General features: G+C 39.2%; 1 protein-coding gene across 1 annotated transcript in view; it reads left to right on the top strand.

The window, feature by feature from the left end:
- Positions 1 to 3,076: 3,076 nt before the first annotated feature.
- Positions 3,077 to 25,873, top strand: part of LOC107758686 (kin of IRRE-like protein 3) — a 155,702-nt gene continuing 132,905 nt past the window's right edge. Inside the window, exon 1 of the mRNA XM_016576485.1 lies at positions 3,077 to 3,413. Coding sequence (XP_016431971.1) covers positions 3,365 to 3,413 — 49 coding nt within the window. The 5' untranslated portion in view covers positions 3,077 to 3,364. The remainder of the gene's footprint in view (positions 3,414 to 25,873) is intronic.

The following is a 25,873-nucleotide window of genomic DNA, read 5'->3' as shown; positions in this document are numbered from 1 at the left end:
CCATCTAGAAAATGCGCTGAATATGCGTTCTGTGTGAATGGCTTGGTTTCGGTTTTAACCTAATCAAGATCTTCTAGGTATTGAGCTTCTATATTTCTCTAATATTTTTAATGAATAACACAGCAACTGCGCGTCTCGTGGGCCAGACTAACAAAACATTAAACTACAACGTCACTTAGCCTACATCATCATCATCACCGCATCTCGTGCTCCACTGATGAAGTACATCTAACGTTGGATTGTACTATTTTTGCATTCAAATGCAAATGTTTATTTTAAATTTGACTAATATTCATTCTTTACTCACAATCTCCTCATCACAGGCAGTGTGCTGTCTGCGTCACTCATAGCACGTGCCTATATCGTGCACTATATCGAACATTTTTTACATCGTTATCGAAGAAGGTGTACCGTCGATAAATATCGATACCGTTTTATCGCCCAGCCTATGATGTCACCAGTTTCTTGTATCTCCTCATTTCAATTTTTACGATCCAGTCAATTTCCTATGGATAGAATTATATCCCACCCTAGTTTTTCTCATTTTGTCTTGTTTCATTTTAAATATGTCAGATTATCAAAGTAATGTTGTCTTCATGTTGTCTTTAAATGAATGGTTGGTGATGGTGATGAACTGAGTGAGTACTGTTGATGATAAATAGCGATAAAGCTGTGAAAACGTAGGTCTCACAAATACTGGATGTATTTTTTGGAACTATTGCAGTACTAAAGAATAGATTATGAACAAGGAAGCCTATGTTTCTCTAGCTTACTTGTTATGTTGTGATAATGTGATATTCAGAAATTCATTAGCTTGTACATTGTTGCGAAAATGATGACATATTCACTGAGGATAAAGCCATAACAAACGTAGTATGTCATGATGACATGGTTATTAAACTGAGATTTAGACACAGTCAGAGGTGAACATGTAGTCACATACAATCTGTCACAACAGACGTCTAATGCACCACAGTTTCTACAAGAATGACAGCAAGTAAATGAAGCAAGAAAAGAGATGAGTTTGCGTCTGATAGGAACTCATTCATTCAAAGTAAAGTCAGATTGAGGGGACCTTTGGCACTAATTATGTCTGTAGTGTGAATTTGGTTTTGGTGTATGTAAGCGCGACTGTAAAATATATGTAAAATATACCTGACCAAATTGTTATTGCTTTAAAATCATCTCAGTGTAATGTAGTTTTTATAGATGCATAAAATACTGCAAAGAGAAAGGAAAACTTGAAATCGCATCATATGACCCCTTTAAGGGTAATGTTAGCATTAGGGAAGGACCAGCCTATATATTAAGCTATTAAGTTGTCTTGACTCAAATATGCAGCATGTTAATTTAATAAAACCACTTAAGAGAAGCAAATATCTTAATCTAGGCTGTTAATTGAGCTTTAGATGACCATTAGCCCAGTCCAGAGGTGTTTAATTAACAGCAGTGTGCAAACGGGTTGGGTGTAAGTTCATGAAAAGACTGAGGAAGGCAGGTAAAAAAAGTGAAAGCATTGCTTCTATCATCAATCGACATAGGATAGAGTCTGAGTTTTGGAAACCCACAAAAAGACCTACATACAAAGTGAACCAGTAAGATATATAGAAAGAAAAGTAGCACAACTATAATGAGTAGTCAGTAGAACTGTGAGAAGACGTGAGTTTTTGCCATCGGTTTCTGCTAGTTTTACTGATATGTCCTGACAGGAGGTAGGTAGCACAACCTACATTCTGTCAGTCAGCCTCTTTGATTTCAAAAAGGAAAGATGAATCCAGAATGTTTGTGGAAATACAAAATGCCTCTGGGCAATGTATTGTATTTGTATACAATCGATAGCTAACACCTGTTCTGTCATATCATCCTATAAGAGAATTTGCAGCTGTCATCATAAAATCTGAAATAAGAAAAGAGCCTTTTTCTCTAGCCTGTGCTTTATTGAACCCTGACAGCAATTGAAATTGTAAAGGCTTGTATAGAAGCTCTTTAGTGTGTCTAAAGAGCTTCTATACAAGCCTTGACAATTTCAATTGTTGGCAAAAAGTTTGCAAGCTGCTATTTCTATCCACGGTTGGTTCCGTCACATGCTTGAGGTATTCGGCCAATCACAACGCTCTGGATAGCTGGCCAATCAGAGCACACCTCGCTTTTCAGAACGATGAGCTTTGTAAAAATCGACGCGTTTCAGAAAGGCGGGGCATAGAGGAGAAACAATAATGTACAGTATGTGGAAAATAATGTGTTTTTTTAACCTTAAACCGCATAAACACATTTCATTACACCAAATACACAAAATAATGTCCTTTTTAGCAACATCATATGGCCCCTTTAACTAGACTAGTTTTTATTTGGTAAGGGGTTTCTTATTTTTAACAAACCAGCAAGTATACAAAGTATAGTTAGACAGATTAGTTGCTTTATCTACCAATGTTTGGTTACTAGTTAGCTCATTTTAGCCCAACTTTTTCAGTTCTTTGTTTTGCATCTTTTCCTTTTCATTGGAACTGAGTGAAAATGGGAATGTGCTTTATTATCTATCCATTTGGGGTACTAGTAATGCTATTTTTAACCCAACTATTTTTGCAGTTTTCCTTCTTTTTACAACTCAGCAAGTTTGAATGAGCGCGTCTCACGAGGACAATTTAAATAGAAACGGTCGTAAGGGGTTAGACACTGCTAGAGGAAGATGTTTATCTGTTTGGGTTACTAGTTAGCCTGTTTGTAAACCAACTATTATTCATTTATTTTTTGCAGTTAGTATGATTTACCATCCCATCCCTTAAAATTATTGCGATGGTAAGACACTGAAACCCACAAAACAAAAATATTTACCTCAGAACTTGCTTCAGTTTGGCACGGCGTTTAGACGACGGTGTTCACAAACCATCCAGCTCTCTTTCCTAAACTGAAAATGATGATAGTTTAATTGGTTAATTCATATTGTGTGCCGCTTACTTGTGTCAGAGACACTCTGTGAGGAGCTGGGAGGAGGAGACGGGGGAAGGAGGAGCAAAGCAGTTCAGCGCTCTCCTCTCTGCCTCATCCTCCACGGAGTGAGTGAGAGAGTATGGAGCTAACTGTGAGTGAGCCGGACACTGATGCGCTCTGAGCGGCAGAGTGAGAGAACGCACATCGGCTTCGAGACACAGCGCACGAGAACAGCGCCTATAGGCTGCATTTTAGCACTAATATCAGTCCAAGCAAGAAGAAAGAGCGCAGAAAAGGAGCAGGACAGAACCTCCAGAAAGAACTGATCGACCGTTTGGAAGAAAGCAGCGCTCCTAACTTTGAAGGACCGCAGTGAGCGCGCATCACTGCCGCGGTAACCACCACATCACAGAAGAGATCCTCACCGACTCCAGCGATGCGCCCCGCGGTGCTGCTGCTGCTGATCTCCGGGCTGCTCGGGTTCGGTATGTGAAGTTTTTACAAATGCTCTACGCATCATATTCACCTGTCAGGTACTTTAAACGTAGGGAAAAGTGCGCAGAGTGCCTGTCCACATGATATCCGGCTGTCGTTTACTGAAAAATATATAACGTTACCAAATGATTTGTAGTGTTACCCGTCTTGTGTATTTCGCATGATATGGTATTTGTTTGTGGTGGTTCGCTTGTTTTGTTTTAGGTTTGTGCTGCAAGGTTTGCGCGCATCGGCTGTATTACGGACATGGCAACCACATGATATTGTTCTAATCAGTGTAGACATCACTTTGCAACTTTTCTTTGTGTTTCATGTGTAGTGATTATTGTAACTTGATTTAGAAATGTATATTTAATTAGACATAAATAAGCAGCGTGCGAAGGTTTGGGGTTCCGACCTCCCCAGTTAAGACTTGCACCCTTCAAAATGAAGTCAACAAAAAGTCGAGGTCTTTAAAGAACGTAACTTTTCTGAATATACATATATAAGTTTCACATGATTTTAATTTTCACGTTAACCAGAAAAGTTTACAAATTCATATGTTTACCTTACGATTGAATAAATGTTCACAGACAGAAACTGTCTGAGCAGCAAACCATAAAAAATACGATAATAAAAAAATATGCTTGATTTATGCATAAATTATTGCATTGAAATGTGTCCTGCTAAAATTCATAAACTGACATCCCCTCACTAAAAAGTCATTGTGTAATTTGCACACTCTATACTATTCAGTTTTAAAATAAATGTCTACCTAAAAATCTAAGAGAGGGTGAGATGTGTATGTGTGAATGTTTGAGTGGTTTTGTTGAAGTTAGAATCCATTCTTAACCATTTCCATCTTCCTTGGTGATTTAAGCTTTTTGGGGTAGATATAACGGCAGAGATCACAGCCAGACACTCGTTTTCATTTAAAGTGCCGTGGCTTATGCTCCCTTCAGCCCTCATTTGAGATTCTGTGTTGTTTGATTGTGTGAGCTTGAAATAACCTGCAGACGAACCCCTGAACGCTCACATTTAAGGTCCAGCATGGGCCAAACTCCTCATTTGAATCTGAAACCGGCAATAAAGCCTTCGGTATAGCTCCCGCATGCACACTTGAGCGAATGAACATCAAATCTCAAGAGGCTTTCTGGTTTATTACTGCTTTTTATGAGTCTGTGTGCCAAGATGTTAAGCCTCGCAGGGCTGTTTCTTTTTTTTTTTTTGTACCTCCCTCATGTGAGTCTTGAGACGGAGTGCTTTGCAATCAGTCTGAAAATCATTTTTTATGACCTAAAAGGAAACACTGACAGGATTTTTTATGCAGAGTTGCTTATGCCATATGCACACGGTGTTGCACTTCATCAGCTCAGAACTTCGAGTTTACACACTGATGATATACTGCAGCCCCCCTTCTGCTCCCATCAAGTTTGTGTTACCTGACAGCATCTCAGCAAACCGACAAATGTTTCATGGACAGTTTCGAAACTATACATAAAATTAATGATCACCTTCTTCCAGCCATCTATGCGACAGATTAATCCCAGTAACGGTTATTTATACTCGCCATCAGAGAAGCTGTTCCTCTGGTGAGCCGAGATGCTATCAGGTGAGACTTGTGTTTGTACCAGTCCCTGGGGACGCTTTGTTAACCATAGCCAACTCTTGTGTTACAAATGAACGCTGGGTTTATTTAGCCTCTCTTGCCAGTTGATTCACGGTGCTGTGGCCAGGGAAACAGAAGGAGAGGAAAAGTCGATGCGATCTGACATCCTTCATCTGATCCCTTTATCTGCACCGCGGCCCCGCTGCCTCCCCAGCAGTGAGGGGGAGCGGCAGATCTTTCCCCCGCAGCGACAGGGACAATCTCATTCACGCTTGGCACAGACTCCACTTATAGCTCTCACCGAACAAGGAGCAGCCAAGGACCCTGTGAAACGGACCCTCGGGCAGACCGGCTCAAAGAGACTCGACTCAAAATAAGTGCAACTCTTAAAAAAAAATGTTTTAGTTTTAACTCCGTCACAGAGAGTCGCAGCATGTTGAACTAAGCAAATATCGCATTTCCCAGATCCCGCCCACCGCACTCCACAACTTCCTGATTGCTGCAGAAGGCATCATGTTTCCTCTTTAAGTGTCATAAACACCATCAGCATTGTCAGCAGTGGCTTGCAGCCATGGGGGCAGCGGAGCGCTACATGGTTTTGTGCAGCCCACACGCTGCCATACAAGATGCTGTCAACGCTTGCTAACAATTAAATTGTAATCAGAGCTTGTCTTTCATAAAACATGGACTGTGGGGGCATCTCAGCTGTTGTTTTACAAGCTACCTTGGCCTTTTGTCTGTAAGCGGCTTGGGTTGTATTATGTAGGTTAGATTTTTACAGCTGTGGCACTCTGATAATGCTGGAAACTGAGTGCCTTTGTGTCTGAGTGCCTTTGTGCCTCAACGCCCTCAGACTTTTTCTATCGGCCTGGTCGGGCCAGTGGTTCATATTGTTTACTTGCCCTGCCAAAATTTTCTTTGGAGAAAAATAAAAAGTTATTTTTCACATAATTTTTTGATCCATGTAACCGTGTATTTTAATAAAAAGGTTGTTACAACACCCAAATTGTAGATATTAGTGAATAAACTTCACACTTCTCTGTTGGCCTAGTGGTTCGGATTTTTTTCTTGTCATGCCAAAATTTTTACTGGAAAAGTTATTGCTTGCATAGTTTTTGACCCATGTAACCTCGTATTCTAATAAATAAGGTTGTTACAACCTTACAAATTATAGATACAAGTGAAATTTCACAATTCTCAATTTTGGCACCACAGCAAAAGCTATTAACTAATATAAAGTTGAAACATTATTTAAGACAAGTAAACGGTCATTAATAAAATAAGATCAAATAAACAAATGGCTAACAATAGCACAAATAAATACAATAGTACAAAGATTCAAATGAAATAAAATTTTTATAGGTTGGTTTAACAGTAGTATTAAGATAAGAAATACTACAGAAAAAGAAGTCATTAAATATAAAAATAAATAGTCGTCTTCACTGTATGAGTTAAATATACACTGATTTTTATTAAAGCTACAAAAGTGCTTCAGTCAAGAGCGGTGTGTTTTTTATTTATTTATTTATTTTTGTATGATTAACAATAAGGACATAGACAGCAGCAGCTATATTAGGCTGCAGTCACCTTAAGACCCAATGCACAGTTTCAGTATATTAATACATCCTATTTAATCCCAACTTTTTACATTCATAACTGACTGTGTTTGAGAAGGATACTCACCAAGGTGGACATTTTGACAATTCTGTTTATTTGTCTATTCAAGTGTGATAAAATGCAAAAGAGAACTCAATTTAGTACCCATGCGCTGTTTGAGAGGTGGCTTTATGTACATGATTTGGGTGTGTGCACAGAAAACCATCTGAGACGGTGTGAGAACTGAATTAAGTTCGCTTAAGTTCTCTTTCTCATCGCACTTGAATGGTTTGAAATTGCTTGAATGTTTGCATTTGGCAAGACTTAAAACCATGTGAATTTTGTCAACTGTCCTGAACCTCTTTCACGATGACCCCGGGCCATCGGGCACTCCTTATTGTCACATCCTGAACATAGAAGGAATAATAAGATCACCTCTAAAAGACTTAGTATTTAAGTATTTATTTTGTTCATATTGAAGATCCTGAAAGCCTCCATTGATGTTCATAATTCGGAATTATAGTGTTCGTTTGTGCTTTCCAAGGACAGCTTGTCCAGGAATTACAGATGCAAGGCTGTATATCTCTTTCAGTTGGTTGAAGCTTAAATTTTCTCCCACCTCTTTCTTTTATTTCACACATCTGTGAACTCTCCACTGCCTCAAAGCTGCATTTAAGCTTCAGTCTGCAATGTGTTATTTAAGTGTAATCTGCTCTGTGAAGCACCCAGGTAAACACCAATTTTCTCCCAGCTGGTCTCATCCCTCTTGCTGTCCGGTTGAGCGTGATGGCTCGACTCAGGCCGGGTCAGCGAGGCGGAGTGCGTTCCCGACTTCGACTCGGCCCATGCGAATGGGGGTCAGCCTCTATGTGCTCTCTCCTCTATTTGTTTTTTATATCATTTGATTTGAGGCAGACAGAGATGGATTAGCCCATAAATAAGTGAAGAGAAAATCACAACTCCGAGAGATGGCAGAGATAGAAAGAGCTCGGTGTTATTTTCGCTGGCTTGCCATCATTCCGAGAGCATTTCCACAGATGCCGCCCGAGATGCATGGACAACACTCGTAAAACAAAAGAAAAAGGAAAGGCTATTTGTTACTGAGACTTTTACATTTTATCAGTGTTTCTGGCCACCGTACATCTCGCAAACCAACATTTGGGAGTGTAGACCCGCTGCTCTACTTGTCTCCGGGTTAAGTAGATCAAATTAATGCTCGAAGGCCGTCAGATTTTCTTATGTCACTTAACACTTTCCATCAAAGTTTCTTCCTCCTCACCCACACTGAAGCATTGACAGGCCTAATGCGATCTAAGCAGGTAATGACAGTCATTTCTTGACATGTTTGTATATTGTGTGTGAGGGTCCCTGCTGTGTGTGTGGGTGGCAGTTCGTCTGTGTGTGTATATGAGCTTATTTTTCCTTACTCTGCACAATCAATCATTTGATCATTTATTTCTCTCTCTAATTTGCTGAAGGGGGTAGTTTAAAAAAACATCAGCATCATTTTATTCTCGCACTATATTGCAGCTATGAATCAATGTGACGCTGCCACATATTTGCGTCGCATTGCAAGCAGTTGTTTGGTTGTCGTGCTGACAGACTCTGAGAGATAGACTTAAGTAGGCCTGGTAAATTCCACTCGGATTTATGTTGTTGAATGTGAAGCGCTTGATCTGATAAGGGTTTCTGTGTCTGCAGGAAGTTTGTGCCACGGACAATCGCACACCTGGATTGACAGGTTTGGAGCTTGGAGTCTGGTGGCATTACATAGCGAGCCTGTTTACCGCAGCACGGATGAGTGCCACAATACAAGCATAAGCCTTGCTCATTTAAATGCAAATCAATCTTTTGACTACATAAAAGCGATTGAGGGTGGGGTTACTGTCCTCTTACCTTTAGATAATTCTGTGTATATTTTTCTGGGGTAACAATGCATCCTTAACAGCTGCCGTTGTAACTTCACCTTCCAAATCCCTGGATTGCTTTGTGGTCACATTTCCGATAAGAGGCTGACTGTGCGCTTTAGAGTGACCAATTTCACAACACAAGATGCTTTGCTGCAGAGGAAGGCTTCTGTCAGGAGTGTTGTGTGATCTGAACCCCGTGAGGCACGGTTAATACTTCTTCATTATTTTGTGCTAGTAAACCGAATGCTTTGATGGCATCTTTTGATGGGAACTGCAAGTAGTCGCCACGGGAGCTTATAATAATTGTTCTCAGCATGCGTCTCTCTTTGTTTGAGGCAGATTTGAAAGCCTTAAAGCATTTCCCATAAAGAACCTTTAATAATGTTCTTCTTGAAACAGGCCCAACACCCAAGTTTACTCTCCGGAGACTCGAGCGACTGGCGGAACCTCGTTATCTTGTGTTTGGTGACGTCTGTGGTCCGATCTCGGTAAAACATGCGAAATGTTTCACTAACAATTAGTTATTTCCCGCTAGTCTGAGATCAAGAAGCCTTGTGGTAACTCTTGAAATAGATGTAATTGTTTGTTGGAGACTTGTATAAACCTTAGATGTTTTAGCAGACTGGTTCCCTCGCGTTCTATCATGCGAAATCAAGTAAGATAAAGATGCATCTGCCAAAGCCTGAGAGACTGTGCTTTCTTTATATCTTGAAATTGAATCATTCCTTCACTCAGAAATCAAAAAAAGTTGCCCGAGACTCAGCTGTCTGAGTGTTTGTCTTTGACTCGCGTCTAAACCCCTAGACTACCTCAGAACAACCGAGCAACTTCTGTTGAGCGCAGTACAGCCATGCCTTTTTCAGCACAGTAAACGAGGCCATCTGTACATTAAGAAGAGCTCATTTTGAACGGCTGCCTCAATTGCTGTGGTGCCATGATTTAATAAAGGAGAACTCTTATTCAATCAGCAGCTCTGAAAATCACACATGATGTGCGGACGCATCCGTCCGGCACGCCTGCTTGGCCGCCGACCAAAGCTAAATGGTGCAGCTTGAGTGAATTGACTCCTCCTTTCGAGTGAGCCAAAAAACACAAAACCAGCTTCTTTTATTATCAGATACATCCCGCGAAGGAATGAAGCGATGCAGAACGCTGGAGCCAAAGCAAGATTCTGTTAAGATCCTGTCAGTCATCTGCGGTTTGAGCCGAGTATGGGCTGATAAACAGAAAATCTGAGCTAAGTGCAGTTTATTTTCACCTTATCAGTACCAATAATGGTCTGTAATGAAGAACGGCTGGGCAGTAATCTTATAAAAGCCATGAAGTCAGATCAAATAGCACACAGACAGATCTAGAGAGCACGGAGTTTTTTAAAAGTAGCCAGTAGGCTGAACCCCATCTTAAGTGCGCTTTGAAAATGATGCATCTGTCGAATGGCATCGCTGTTGGATGGATGCTGTCGAATGGCATCAATGAGGTTCAGCAAAGCAGGTGAGACTGAACTAAAGGTGCGACTATGTGTTCTTGCCTGACAGCTTTTCAGGACTGAAAGCTCCATTTCCTGTTTGAAAGCTGCTTTTTTTTCTTAGATTGCTGGAGAAAGATGAAACGAGGTTGAGAAGGAGTCGACAGGCACGCCTCAACTTTGACAGGCAGAGTTTGATTCTTTTGTGAGACAAAAGGCTTCTGCAGCCTTTTGATAACAGATGAGAACATTAACAATAACTCAACTTTACATGTATTGATAGATATTCAGCAGAAACAACAAAGACAACAACAGAGAACCGAAGAGTGCAGTTGTAATTTTGAAACATCAATATTTATTGACAACCACAGAGTCCAGCTGACCTCTGCTAAATGGAAAGAAAATTATTTCTTCAGAGGTTCATATACAGCAGAATGGTGCTTGTATTTTCATGCTGACGAAATATTTCCCTTCAGGCTGCTAACACCTTCTCTAACTCCTCTGCTGAAGCTATTTCTCCAAAGGACTGGGAGAGGAATATGTTGTAACTTCGAATGTTTATCCTTGCATCAACGATTTCCAACAAAAAAAATGAATAAAATGCACTTTGCTATGAATTATTGTGCATCTCGGAGGGTCTCGGCAGAAAATCTGCATGAAATGATACATTACCCTGAATTCACTATCATGAGCCTTGACTGTATGTGGTTGTTTATCTTCCATTTAAGGTATGAATTTATTATAGAGGAGAACAAAAGAGGGCCATTTTCAGGCAACTTAAATGCTTCTACACAAATAAACATGTTAGAAAACAAAACTAGGGAGCCAGGTTCGTCCCATAGGCACTGATAAAGCATAAATACATAATTAATAGGCTCTCTGTCAGAGGTCCTCACATGAACGCCGTCTAATGCTCTAAGCATACGGAATGATGTAACACCATCTACACTTATTAAAGATCAAGGTCCCAGAGGATGTGACTAATGTAGGTGGCCTTCCAGCACTTACCACTTTCTAAATCAGAGGCAATGCTCTATATATCTGTAGATGTTTTTTAATTTATTGTAGTTTCTACAGCCTTAGCAGTTTTTAGGTACAGTCGCAAAGCTCCTTTTCAGGGACATGCATCAGTGCGAAGGTTGGGAGTCCTGCTAAATCATCTTTGGCTTTGAAGCACGATCATCCCGAAGTGCGTTTTTCAGGTAGAAGATAATTTCGCCTGGACACACTCTGGCTAATCGGAAGTCTTTTTTTGGCCGGGAAACTTTCGAGGAGGGTGTTTTAACTTGGTGCCGCATTCTCCTGAACCCCTGCAGCTCCTGATTGCTTGCAGCCCATAAATGTGCTCTCTCTGAATTCATTTGTAGGTCGGCTATATGGCACGTATTGCTGAGCTGGTGGTTGTACCAGGTATGTGGTCCTGTTTCTGGCCCTTGGGGTTCCCCGTCCTAGTGCTAATGGTCCAGCTCCAGCCTCTGCTGTGTGTTAGATGATGGAAGCAGGTTTGGTAAATAGCAAAGACGGACTGCTGTGTTCAAACATCCCTAATGGGACTCTGGTGCAAATTATCGTCTGGGAGGTACAGACGACCGCAGACGGGGAAAGAGGGAGACTAGACTGATGGTATTCCGTGCATGCATGTTTCCTTTAAATGGGACTAAAGGTGTGAAAACATTCTGAACAACAAATAAAACCCTGAGAGTCCATTAGAATATCGTTCACAGCTTTGGACTTTCATTTCATGCATCTTCTCTCCGTGAAGACATTATCATATATCTGCCGTTATTCCCAGTGTGATATTGAGCTGAGAAACATAAAAACACATTCCTTGCTGAGCGTATTAAGATTTACACCTTCTCCCATCTTCTCTCACTCATTATTTTGCTCCATTATCACAAAAAAATAATTCTTTTGAGGTGCAAACAGTCTTTAAGGAGTTTGAGTATCCTGTTAGACTCGGTGGAAGTTTTCATTTCTCAGAGGCTGCTCTTCTATAGCTCAGGAGAGTTGGAGTGTGATCAGTTATGTTTCTTTTAGAGGGGTCATTATGAGAAATCTCATTCTCCTTCTAAGTACTATAAAAGCACACGGCAACTTTCAGATCTTAGAACTTTCTTCCAGAAAAAGACACTTAGCTGCAAAAATGGATTGACCTGAGCTGATTTTTTTCATCTTACTTCCTTCAATATTTCCATTGAAGTTACTGTTCATGTGAAAATAATTAGTAGTGTTGCATATGTGCCTAGGTTTCAATTTATAGTTCATTTAAAGCCACATTTTGAATTAGGGATGTATGATATATCAGTATAGTTTTTAAATAATAGATATAGGTCTATAAAGGATTATGACAATATTGTTGTTCATGCTCATTTATTTATTTTTATATTTAGATTACTTTTGCCATCATCTAGTGCTCACTTAATCTTCAAAAACACTAAGAGTACAATAATACTGTTGAATGTCATTTTGCTAAGACCCAACCAGTTAATAATGAAATAATAAAAAGTGAATAGTTTTACTTGATAGTTGATGCTTAGCCTAAATAATTTTATCAGGAGCGTCCATGTGAGCGCTGCTGTAGTCTTAGGCCCTCCCCAAATGCCCTCATTGGTTGAGTTCCTCCTGTGACCCATGGTTTGTCTGTATGTGTATTCAGAGCCAGTGAGCAACGGACTTTCATAATAATGAAAAACTGCATTAATTCGCGATAAAATAATTGTTGGCATTAATCAATCAATACGTTAACGCTATAATAACGAGTTAACTTGCCCAGCCCTAAATATATCAATCCATATATATATATATATATATATATATATATATATATATCAGGGCTCTACGCTTACTTTTCTTTTTAGGAGCACGTTCTTTTTAGGAGCACGTTCTAATCAATAATCCAAAATTTTATCAAAAAGTAGCCTTCCCATTACGAGGTGATATTTGACTCCTCTAAATTAAAAGTATGTCTACACTTTGCTTATGAAAGGATTCATGAGATATGTCTGTGATACATTACTCAAAGCTGCAAAAACACGTAGAAACCTTTGAAGCTCCCCTGAGCGCAATCACAAGTATGATGATGATCGGGTCAGTCGCACTGGTGCTCCTAAAAAAAATGTCATAGTCACACGCAGTAGTTTTCAGTCACAAATGCGACTGAAATGGTCGCACTGTAGAGCCCTGCATATATATATATAATTTTTTTTTTTGTGGGTGGGCGGAGCCTCCTTGCTGACTATTGCTGTGTCCCAGTTCTGAGGCTGCATTCAAAGACTGATTGCGTCACTGTGGCATGAAGTCTGTTCCAACTTGAAGACTCCTTCTAATGTGGCTTTGAAATGCATCCTTTGTTTCCCGGGCAATGAAGGATACAACTGATGGATTCTTTGCGACCCAGACAATCCTGAGATTCATTGTGTGGCAATGACATTTTTTGAGAGAAAATGCTGAATTTCTGATGTAAGTTTTGGGTTAAACTTACTTGAATATCAACAATACAAATATATATGAAAAAGCTGTCACAGTCATAGGAGACAAGATCAATCCTCCGTAATCTAGACCATCCTATTTAACAATACTCGGTCCAACCTTTGCAGCTTTCAAAGGCATGGCCTTTGAAGTCTGCATCCTTCAAAAAATGCAGCCTTCGAATTGGGACACAGCTTGTATCTACAGAATTATAAACAATAATTAATTCAGATAGCATAGTTTAGATAATTTATAGCCTCGGAACAAATATGGTGGGAAATGTTTCAGTATTTAAATCTGACTTTTATTTCCTGTATGTTTTTGACATCTTTGCATATTTCAGCAGTTTTTGACATTGCTGACATCTCTTTTGAAACTCTAAAGAAGGCATGTCTTGGGTCTAAAGAGTCTGTATCTCAGAAGGCAAAAAAAGAGAAAAGAAACCTATAGGGATAGTTTAGGCAAAAATGAAAATTCGGTCATTATTTACTGACCCTTATCTTGATCCAAACATTTTGAAAAATATTCTTTTGTATTCCATCATGCACATTTGAAATGACATGAAATCGAGTAAATGATGAATTTAATTATTTGGGTGTACTATTCAAATAAACATGTGAATCGGCTCTCATTTCAATCTAGGAGAAGCAGTTGAGATATTAAAACGATTTCTGTTGTAACTTTACTACGGGGGTTTTCATCTGTTCCTTTTTTACAAACATAAAAACATGGTCCAGGACTGAAATGAGAAGGTCACAGCTTAGTCTCTGAGGCAGACACATGGGACTCGAGCCCATGGCAAGGTTGTTTTGGACCGCAGTGAGGTTTCCTCCAGTTGCCTGTGATGTAAGTAGGACAAACCCAGGGTCCCTCAGAAGATCTCTGTCGTTTTAATACCGCTAGTGTCCAGAGGGTCCGAGAGAAGGTAGCCAGTGATAGAGTTACAGCTTCTGCAGAGGGCAAACAAGGAGATATGACACGCTGCTGTTATGGGTCTTTAATGCCAGATAGCAAATGGACACCAGGGACTCGCGAGTGTGTGCTCGCACGCTTACTCCTCGCTTTTAGGGGCGTGAAAGAGTATGAATGTTGGCATAGGTGCGAAAAAGAGTGGAGACAACATTTAATTTAGCTTCTCAGTTGTCACGGGTCAAGCTGAAGGGAAAACATCTCCTGTGGCAAAGGGAGCTGATGTGAGAAGAAAGCATCCATCCATGTGTTGACTGGGAAAAATGTGCATTACAATGGAAAAAATACTTCAGAAAAAACATATAGTTAAAGCTCAAATTGTCAAACTCACACTCTTATGATAGTGGTCTTTTGACCACTGGGCAGTGCCATAGACTTACAACAGATAGCCTCGCTTGTCCCCGTGGAATTACAGAACCTGTCAAGACATTTAAATGTGAAGCAATTTGACGTGACAGAAAGGTTCAGACATATGCTTCCTTTGAAATCATTGACAGACAAATGTCTTTGAGAATCACATGTCATTCAGGGCTTCTAGTACTCGATGATTAGAAAATCTCTTCCTCTGCAAGATGCACACAGTTCAGAGACTGTCTCACGCTCAAGACTTCTCCGCATTACCCCTTCCTCGCAATTCGTACTTTTCTAATCTGTCCTTACGGGGCCGTGCTGCACATTGACTTGCTGTGTACTTGGCAGATTGAAGAGGAGCGCTGGGATGAAGCATTGACTCCGTACTGATGGTGCTACTGCTCTTTCTTTAACCCATCTGCCCTGAACTCCTCTCTCTCGCTGGCCAGAGAGAATGTCTTCATCGCTGAATTATAGGGTAGGAAGGTCATTAGCCACACAATTTCTTTTCCACACACAAAGCTCACACATTCCTGACATGCCTTCTGAGATAGGAGGGTTGGATTAATGGGTTAGTTTTCTTTTCACTTGTATTTGTTTCTACACTTTTATTGATTCAGTAGTGGAGAGTGGAAGGGTAATGGGGAACGGGGGGAGAAAATGATGTGATCCAGATCTGAATCACCAGGCCATGGCTTTGATAGTGTTGGAAAGTTTTAAGGGCAGGTCACACTACGCTTTTCATTCCATTGACTTCCATTCATACATATGCGAATGTGGAGGACAAGAAAAGCTCCTGCTAATTTTGTTGTGTTCTCTGATTTGTATCGCGTGTGACCAATAGATCAATACGTCATGCCTTGACTTCCTAACTGAAAGAACACAAGTATTTTAATTGCAGGATTGCAGTAAAGTGGAGTAGATTGTATATTTTTACATTCTGTGTGTCATAGGTGCCCAGTCCTGTTCCTGGAGATCTACCTGCATGTTTTCTAGGCTACCTGCAAAGTTCAGCTCCAATCCTGATCAAACACAACGGGACTCATTTACGAAACAAACGTACGACAGAAAATTGGGCGTACGGTCGTTTCAACGCAAAACTTGGAATTTATCAATATGGACGTGAGCGGTGGCTACGATCAAATCTCACGTCTGGTCTCAGCTCGTGTACGCAAGTTTTTGAGTTACCTGAACTTACGCGCAGCATAGTAAACACGGTGGAGAATTGTAGAATGACAGCATTTTGTTCATTTTTATTTTCCTGACCGTCAAACGAAGCTCATTAGTCGATCGTTAACCAGTAAGATTAGAATGTCCTTTTTTGTTGTTTTGTACAGGGCTTTAGCTTTATATGCGCGAATAGCAGCATAAACAAGACCATGAGTTACACTGTTTATTTTAAAAAGTCGATCACACGTGAACTCTGTCGTAAATTGATTTGTGCGCACGGATCTGCGCTCGTTTCTCATGGCGCTTTTCCACTGTGTGGTATGACTCGGCTCGGCACGGCTCAGTACGACACGGCACGGCTCGGCTCGGTTTGCGTTTCCACGTCGCAAGTTCAGTGACGCAGGTAGTGACGATTCTCTCCGGCCAATCCGTGATCAGCAGAGTTTACACGTCACGTTTTGGTACGGTTCGCTTGGAACCTCAACCGAGGTGGTACTAAAAAAAGTACCAGGTACTGTACCCAGTGGAAAACCCCCCAAAAGTGAACCGTACCGTGCTGTACCATGCAGTTGAAAAGCGCCATTAGATTGATAAATGAGGCCCAAGGGAACCAACTAATAAAGATATTAAGGAGCACTTGATAATTAGGCTACAGACAGGTGTGTTTGATCAGGGTTGGAAGTGAACTCCGCAGGTAGGTAGATCTCCAGGAACAGAATTGGTCACCACTGCTGTAGTATGTATTATGTGGAAATATGTTTTTAAAAAATACGTAGTGTGAAAATTATGAAAATTTGTAGAACAATGGTAAATGTAATTGCACCTTTATTTTTAATGCTATTGTATGAAAATATTTGGCCTTATAGAGGATGGTTTTTATTTTCTTTGACATCATGATGACAAATTACTAATTCAAAATCCTGACAGTCCACAGAAAACCTAGATTCGAAATTGTTTTATCCCATTTTGACATCTGATTATTGTTCCAGGTTTCCCAGATTCGATTCTGCTTCATAACATCCTGATTTGTTTGTCATCTGCTTGGCTATATTTCAGTTATAATGTCCATTTTTCTTACATATGAAAGCTGCAAATACTGTTCTATTCACGGAAAAGAACTGGCTCATAAGAGTCATTACTGTTTGAATTGGGTTCAATAATAACTCTTTCATAACATTTCATCAATAAAAGAACATAGTTTAAGGAGTTTACATGACCTTATACGTTATTGGGTTTATTAAGTAGAATCGGCGAAAGATTGTGCCTGTAAATGCACTGTGTAAGATGAGAGAGGGGATTGTTGAGCTGTCAAATACACTGAGATTTCCCCAGAGCTCTTAATGCTACAGGGCAAACCCCAGCGGTTGACTTTACTTCAGTGCTTTATGACACAGGATTGCCTTAAGTCTTTTTGCATTTACTGTTCTTTTCTTGTAATTCTTGACAGTTTCTTACTAAATTACTTATAAGGAGATACATATGTTGAGCTTGTGATAATTATCTCAGCAAGAAGAAGGCACTTTGTCTTAGCACCCATCTTGCCATTGAAAACATGTGTCATTTTAGTTTTTACTAAAGCAAGCCACTCATGTGGCCTTTTAATAATTTGTAGCAAATGCTGCACTATAGAAATTAGTTGATGTATCATCACAGGTGTGTGACTATGGCTCATTGCATCAGATTTTAGAGCTGGAACTGACTGTGTATTTTGTGCTATGTGTAGAAGACTGAAAATTTTCCATCACACATATGAGCAGTCTTTGCAGATCAGGTGTAGATAGGAAGGTTTTGGCCTTCGGAAGGACTCGCAGTTTCCTTGGCACAGGCTTCTCTAAAACACTCAAAAGCTCTCGCCTTTTCTCTTGGGCTCTGTTTTCTGGCCAGTTGGACGAGACAAGCCGTGTCATTCATATAGCTGCGTCAGGCATGCTGGACATGTGCTGTTTTGAACTTTGGCTTTGATTGCTGGGGCGTGAAAGCGAGTCAGCAAAAGTGTGAAGTGTAAAACTGGCTGAGGGAAAGCAGAATGCTGCATGCCAACAAACATTTTGAATAAGAATTTCTGGGCTCGTGATCTTGTGAAGACACAGTTCTCACTGTGTACTGGATATTTGTATATTATACATTATACCACAGAGAAATATGATACTTTGCAACAAAACTTGTTTATTTGCCCTAAAAGGTGGATGTTAAGTCTGTAAATGTTCTCAAATATTCAACAAGAGGCAGATACCAAAAATCCAAAGCATGCTTTGCTTTTAGACTATGCAAAAACAAATAATTACTTTGACTTTGAAGAATAAACATGTTGAATTAAGCTGTAACAAAAGGAAAGAAAAGATACTGAAATAAACGAGTCTTTCTGTCTTTTTTATCCACTGAGTCTGCGGCATAATTTGTCGTGGAAACATGAAAAATACATTGTCGGCTTCTGTCTGGTGGGCCTACGTGTTAAATAATTACAATAAACCGCCTCAGGTTCCTCTAAACCAGAGCACTTCAAAGAGCACAACTTCTATTTGACGGAGAAAAAAAACCTTCACGCTGTCATGCTCTATTTTTACATTGACTTCGGCTCCTGCTGAAAACTGCCTGTTTGCACGTCCCATAATCCCGTTGCCCCCTGTGTTATGTATTATTGTGATATTTCATCAAAGCTCTTGGGAACAGCGGCGCTGGATGCTAGAAGGTTACTCTCTGAATGAAAACACTGAAATGATGTCTGCTTTACCTGAAAAATAGACATAACACCAGATGATGGCAGCTGTAAAAGTAGATGATGACATTAAAGGCGGTAACGAGAGGCCACACGAACTCCACAGAGAAACTGGAGACTGCAGGCGACACAGAGGTGCAGTTTCTACTAGCATCCGACCCTTTTGCTTAAGCATATTTCTTGATATGTTTCCGTCCTTAGGCCCGTCTCTCACAAGAGCAACAAATGTTGATGCTGAGAAAATCTTTTCACAGGAAACGCAATGTCTCTTAGGTTTAGCAGGGTCTGCGCTCGGCCATCTGCTCGTGCTTGCATCATTCTGCTGAGAGCTCTGTCAACATGAAATCAAAATTGACACTATCTAGCTTTTAATAAAAGTCCCAGGTTGTACTGAGGATGATTCATCAGTGCACTTTATTCCGAAGATAAACTTGTTTGTAGCGAATTGTTTCATGGAAATGCAATAACTTTTTCTGCCTGTGAAATTGCATTTCTGCTAGTGTAATCAAGACTGTGTGGGTGGGGAAAAATTATATTAACCAATAATATCGCAGCATGTTGCAATCCACTCAATTCCCGATGACTTGAGTCTTACTCTGTACTTACTTACTCTGTTTCGCTTTGAACGTCACATTGCTGTTTTGTATTTAAAGGCTTAATTCTTTTTGAGGAGCAAATATCAATGTGCAGTAAATGAGGAATGCATTCACACATTTGTTTTGTTGTTACTCCACTAGTGAATATAATAATAATAGATTACAGCTGTAGATATAATAATAGATTAAAGGTCATGCGCACACACATGCTCACGTGCAGTTCCTCCCTTTAACATTTTTTAAGTCACTCTAAAGATTTTTCCATTAAGTGACTCTGGGCTGCTGGCAGAGGCAGAGATGAGCGGGAAGAGACAGAATGATGGAGATCAGTAACAATAGAGGGGGGATAATTGTGCCAGAATCACAACCATCTGGTCTCAGTCTCCTCACAGATCCCCACGCACAGCTTGCAATCCTTCCTCTGAAATCTTTAAATCCTCACAATCTGCCACACTCTCTTCTGATGTGACTGCCATCACCCTCTCCACTGCTATCTCTCTTTCCTTTTCGCTTTGTCCGATCTCTTCTCATTCGATCTCTTTCAATCTCTTCCCATCTCATCTCCTTCGATCTCGTCTTGTGTGCTTCAATCTCTTCTCATCGCCTTCAATCTCTGTGCCTTCTAGCTCTTCTCTTCTCGTCTCCTTTCATCTCTTCTTTTCAGCTTCATTCTCTTTTCCTATCCATCGATCATTTCTTTTCCGATCGATCAATCACTTCTTGTCTCTTTTCTCTTCTCCTTCAATCCTCTCTTTTCTTGTCTCCACTCCATCAATCTCTTATTTCATTTCACTTTTTGTCTCCTTCGATCTCTTCTTTTCTTTTCATCTCCTTAAATCTCCTCTTGTCTCCTTCGGTCTCTTCTCCTCTCATCTCCTCCGATCTCTTCTTACCTCCTTCAGTCTCTCATCATCTCTTTCTATCTTTTTGATCTTCTCTTGTCCCCTTCTCTTGTCTCGCCTCTCCTCTCCTCTCCTCTCCTCTCCTCTCAAGTACTTTCTGATGATTCATGTGTCTCTCCATTCACCTGAGGAATACTCTAACCTGTGCAGAAAAGCTTGAGAAATTGTCGTTATTGCTCATTCAAGACGAACAGAGGGGTATTGATTCCAGCTGGTCGTAACAAGGACAGATATAGACTAAAAACTTTTGTCCTACAACCATGTTAAGCATGTACTCACAGAGGAATTCATACTCACAGATTTGCCGAGATGACTACAGAACAATGTCCTCCATGGTCAGAATGCTTCAGTTAATCTTTGTTCTGTGTTCCGCTGTTCTGAGCTGCCTGATTCTTTGTATTCCAGGATTCTTGTTTTATTTGTTTCTCTTTTGTCTTTTTAGGGTTTCTTGGTTAAACCCTGTCACGGGAGTGACTCACTGTTAGGTCTTCTGGTGCTCTGGGTGTGCTAAATGATGCTCCGAATGTGGCATGACATTGCAAGTCAGACATAAGGCTAGATAAGTGTTAATTGTGTGAGCCTGGCAGAATTTTCCTTTTTTTTTATCTTCACAGCTTCAGTTTTTAGCTCTATAAAGTTTTATATGTGATTTATATAGATACATTTCGATGCACTGAAAAGCACACTTTCAGGGAAAATTTGTTGTCGATAGGCTGCTAAAACATTTAATATACTGTATAATATAATATAATATATATAATTGAGAAAAATAAGTAATGTATGCATTACCATTCAAAAGTTAGGCTGCATTTATTTGAACAAAATACAGTAAAAACCTTAACATTGTGAAATATTATTACAAATGTGTTTTTCTATTTTAATATATTTTATCGTATTTATCATCATCAACAACACCAAACTTGAAATGTGGTGTTCTTAACTGATATTTTTCAGGATATTTCTTGACTGAATATCATTCAGGATTATCCCTTAAATTGCCATTTATTATACTGATTCCAAAGTTCTCAGCGCTCAGAGACACTGGTGCTTTCATGAGCTCTGGAAAAGATTCACTAGAGTGAGGGACACTAACACAAGCCAGATTTAAATTTCTTTTAAATTTTTTTTCTTATCATAAAAAAAAAAAAAAAAAAAAAAATCAGGACTAAGTATTCAAAAGATTCACCAAATACCTTCATTTAATGAGACACCTGAGTCTGTTTGTTTTTCACAGGTTGCAATGGTTCTATAATGGATAATTAAGAAGAAACTTTCTTGAGAATAGCATAACAAATTTGTAAATGCAATCCAATTAAATTCTAATTTCAATTTAATCGTTTTAATAAAGCAAAATCTTTTCAGAGGGGATACTTTTAGGTAGGAGGAATGATATTTGTTAAGCCTATAAAACATGTACCCCATGTTGGGAATCACTGAAGTAGTCGACTAGTTGATTATTGGACAATTAGTTGACCCTTGTGTTCCTTCATTACTCTTAAAAACAAAACAAAGCCTTAAAAACTTTAAGGCTTAAAGCGATAGTTGACCTCCAAATTAAAATTCTGACATTTTCTCACCCTCATGTTGTTCTGAACCTGACTGACTTTCTTCCTTTCAAACAACCTTTGACCCCAGTGTTTTTCATTGTGGACAAAAAAAAACCACTGAGACATTGTGACATGACAGTGAGTAGGCTAAATAATGACACAATTTTCCTTTTCCCAAGAAAATCCATCTAGAATTCTCTTACAGAAATAATCCATAGAGGAGTCTGATACTGACCTCTGCTGACCTGCTTGCTAGTCTTTAATGTCTTTCCAAGTGAGCTATGTTTTGGTGTTTCTGTTTTTGCCAGATAATTCTTTTGATAAGGCAAGCATCACTGTTAATATTGCTCATTCTCAGGGTGTTCTCGGAGGAGTTTGTTACAAAAATCGATGAACCTGATAGCATTGCCCGTGTTAGTTTCTTAGACTCATGCTGACATACAATAATGACCCTATTAAGTTAGAAAATGCTCAGGACCAAGGGACCTGATGAAATGGAGTAATATCTGTTTTCCTGAGACTTTTGAGACTCCTTTGCTCATTGTTACCTGAAAAAATACTAGTTTTCTTTTCTCAAGCACATTGTGAGGGCATAAGGTGAGAAATACTCAATCTCTGCTCACCGCTGATGAATTAAAGGCCTGATTCATTTTATATAGCACTACATACAACCATTCGATCACCTGCACCACTTTCACAAGGCTTATGTGTAAAATAGAAACATTTAATTGATCCATCAACTCAAGGCTAGACCATTCTTGGATTTATTTCCTCATCATGACCAATACAGAAAGTCAGACTCCATAAAGTTGGAGGTATATGCAAAAGTTCCCTGAGACTCCACACCTCTTTGTAGTCCTGTTCGGGGCATTCATTACCCTTTGACATTTAACTTTATCTTTTCCCAGAGCTTCCCAAGAGCGATGAATATTAAACATGCTGCCTGTTTGTAAAGCAGCTTCTGGCTTCGCCCGCCGGCAGAATGTAGAGCTGTTGTGAAGCTTCCCTCTCCTGTGAATAGGAGGATATTCGAATCCTGCAGTTGCTTGAATAAGAGATGCAGAAATTTGTACCTCAGAGATATAATAAAGCACGAGGATCATATCTCGCTCTTCGACATAAAGTGGGCTCCAGTAAAATGTATGTGGTAAACGGGCAACGTGGGAGCAGAGTCTACTTTTTGGGGGCGCTCTTTGGTCGAGGACAGTCATTTGCTGCCTTCCAATTACTGTCCCCATGAGACTGATTTTATGAGCTTCACTGTTGTTCATGGTCATTGAAACTATTTTGATTATTATAATTTTTTTAAATTAAACTAACGTCGACACATGTCATGGCTTGCCCAGGGCCTCTGGCTGAGAGGTCAGGGGAGGTCAGACGTGAAATTCATAAGAGGCACATGAACAAAACTGCAACTGAATTTGAAATTAGCACCAGCCAATCGTAATATTAGCAGTGGCTTATTGCCGGGGGATGTCAGCTCAAATAATTAACATGCACAAATAGCAGTAAGTCTTGCGGTAACGTACTGTGTGCAACCGAGCAAACCTTTGAAAGCTTAAGAAAAACATCATCTTTCTTTTGAGCGGGGAACTGTGTATTTGTAGCAAACAAAAAAGAAACAAGCAAGCAGACAAATAAATAGATGGAGTAAGAGCATAAATAACATAATAAGTGTGCCTCGAAACACTTTTCCAGCCATTTATTTTTCCAACTTTTATTCCTCGTATCAGGTTAATCTCATTCCGTGTTCCTTTGGCCTCTTGAGCCCCACACATCAAATCTTCTCGCATCTTTTGATGCATTTGGTCCTCCCGTGGAAGCTTTTATCGTAGTGCGGCTTGCATAAGTAAGTGACCCTCTTTGAATGAATTTTGAGACTGTCCTAGTTTGTTCTGCTCGAGGAGTCTCTTCATCTTCTCATTTACATGTGATGAAAGCATGCACCACTTACTCTGACTCGTCCTACATCATCTGTCCATTAATTTTTTCTTTTTTTTTTTTTAAATGTGAAATTCTCTAAATGTTTTGGCAAAACACGGCCACATCTGTGTGGAAAACGGATTTAATTTGAGAAATTTAGGACACTTTAATAACAGCTAGTCAGTTGTTGTTGTTGGGAGTTAATGATGTTTGAGCCTCTAGTGTGTATAATCTGATTTGTCACAGTTTGAGCTTTACATGTATTGACTTCATTTTGCTGGACAAAACTTGTAATGAAAATTTTAATGAAAAAAAAAAATCACTAGTTGTGCTACCCTGTGAAAAAGAGGTACATCTAATTGTACTGACTGTGCACCTGTAGTGTACTTCAAATCTTAAAAGTACAGTATATAATAAAAAACCTGTACTTACAGATAATATAACTGTACACTTTTAAAAACTGCACTTATTTTGTTGATTTAACTTACTAAAGCATGTGTAAAGTAACTAAACTGATTAACTAAACTGATTACAATTGTAACAGTAGTGTCAAATTAATTTTAAAAACACTAAATTGAAACTTCATTACAAATGTGAAATTACAAATATATTTAAATATGACACACATTTCGATAGAAATTATTAAAGTATATTTTAGTTTGCCATAAATACTTTTGTTAGTACACTTGGCAGTACATAAACTAGAGATTACGGTTTCTAAACTTTTAAATATGGATATTTTTCTTACACTAACGCATCACATCGCTTCAGAAGGCCTTTATTAAACCACCGGAGCAGTGTGGAGCACTTTTATGATGGATGGATGCACTTTTTTGGACTTCAAAATCTCAACCCCCATTCACTGCTATTATAAAGCTTGGAAGAGCCAGGACATTTGTCAATATGTATTTGTCTGAAAGAAAAAAGTCAAATACACCTAGGATGGCTTGAGGGTGAATAAATTATGGGGTAATTTTCATTTTTGGGTGAACTATCCCTTTAAGTGGGCCAAAAAGCACTCTAAATTTATATGAAATCCAATTAACTTTAAAGTATAAAACATTTTAATTTAATTGTCTGAAAACTTTACATTCAGTTTGCACCTAAGTACATTCTTTAACTGTTTTAATTATTAATAAATACCTTTTTAAATGCATGCTAAAGCGTACTTTTCACAATAGCAGGCTGAAGAAAACCTATCTTTGAGAATAATAACTACATGCTGCATGGGTATCCAAAACCCAACAAGTTCTTTTAAGGAGAGAAAAACTGAAGGGCACAAAAGGTCACATTTCCAATTACAGAGACAAACCACCTCACATTACTTCAGCCAGGCAAAAAGAACACCTTAGTTTTATGGTATCTGCTTCTTATTTCACAGCGAGTGAAGCAGTTATGGGGTCATAGTCGGCCGCCCACGAAATTAGTCCCATGGTTTGCCCCCCTTTAAGGGCTGTTTCATTAGTCACAGGTGACAGAGAGCTCCACTAATTACAATGAACATGAAGCTCATCTCACTTTGATCCTCACCGCTCTGAAAAATCAGCTTAAAAGAGAATATTTCAACGGTGAACTTTTGTCGTGTTAAAAGTGTATATCAAAGACTTCATCAGCTCAGTGCTAACGTCAGCTGTCTTTTGCTTATGTGATGTAGCTCCTCAGGATTGGTAACAGAAAATTGATTCACTCAGGAATGTAAATGAGAGTTTAAGCCATAGCAACAGTATTTCATTTTCAAGAATTGTATTCAGTGCATGCATTATTCTAAATAACAGTGAATTTGCTATAGTGCTGGGTTAAAGTATTGATTTATGAACACTGATCATATATGGGTCAAAGACGAAAAGGGATTTTCAAGCATCAAAACAATAAAAGTTTAATAAAGCTTTAGCCTATTCTCTCTTTTTTTGTTGTTTATTAGAATATGTCCTGTTTAATTTATTTTAATTTAATTAATTCATTTATTTTTAATAATGGTTATCATACTTTTTTTTTTTTTTACAGATTTACAGAAGACACCCACTAAAATGACAGTAGTTCATATACCAAAAAGGCATATTTAGAATAAGAATCATTAGCTGACAATAAAAGACTCTCAAATTAAGGTGAATAATGATGGAACATTATTTCACACATATTTTGACATTTCACACAAAAGTTATTTAAAACATTTATTTAAAGGGGTCATCAGATGCCCATTTTCCACAAGTTGATATGATTCTTTAGGGTCTTAATGAAAAGTCTATAAC

The sequence above is a fragment of the Sinocyclocheilus rhinocerous genome, unplaced genomic scaffold, assembly GCF_001515625.1.
Source record: "Sinocyclocheilus rhinocerous isolate Xijiao unplaced genomic scaffold, SAMN03320098_v1.1 scaffold623, whole genome shotgun sequence".
Classification (NCBI taxonomy): domain Eukaryota; kingdom Metazoa; phylum Chordata; class Actinopteri; order Cypriniformes; family Cyprinidae; genus Sinocyclocheilus; species Sinocyclocheilus rhinocerous.
Note: the sequence above shows the minus strand (reverse complement) of the source record. Positions and strands in the feature narration are given on the sequence as shown.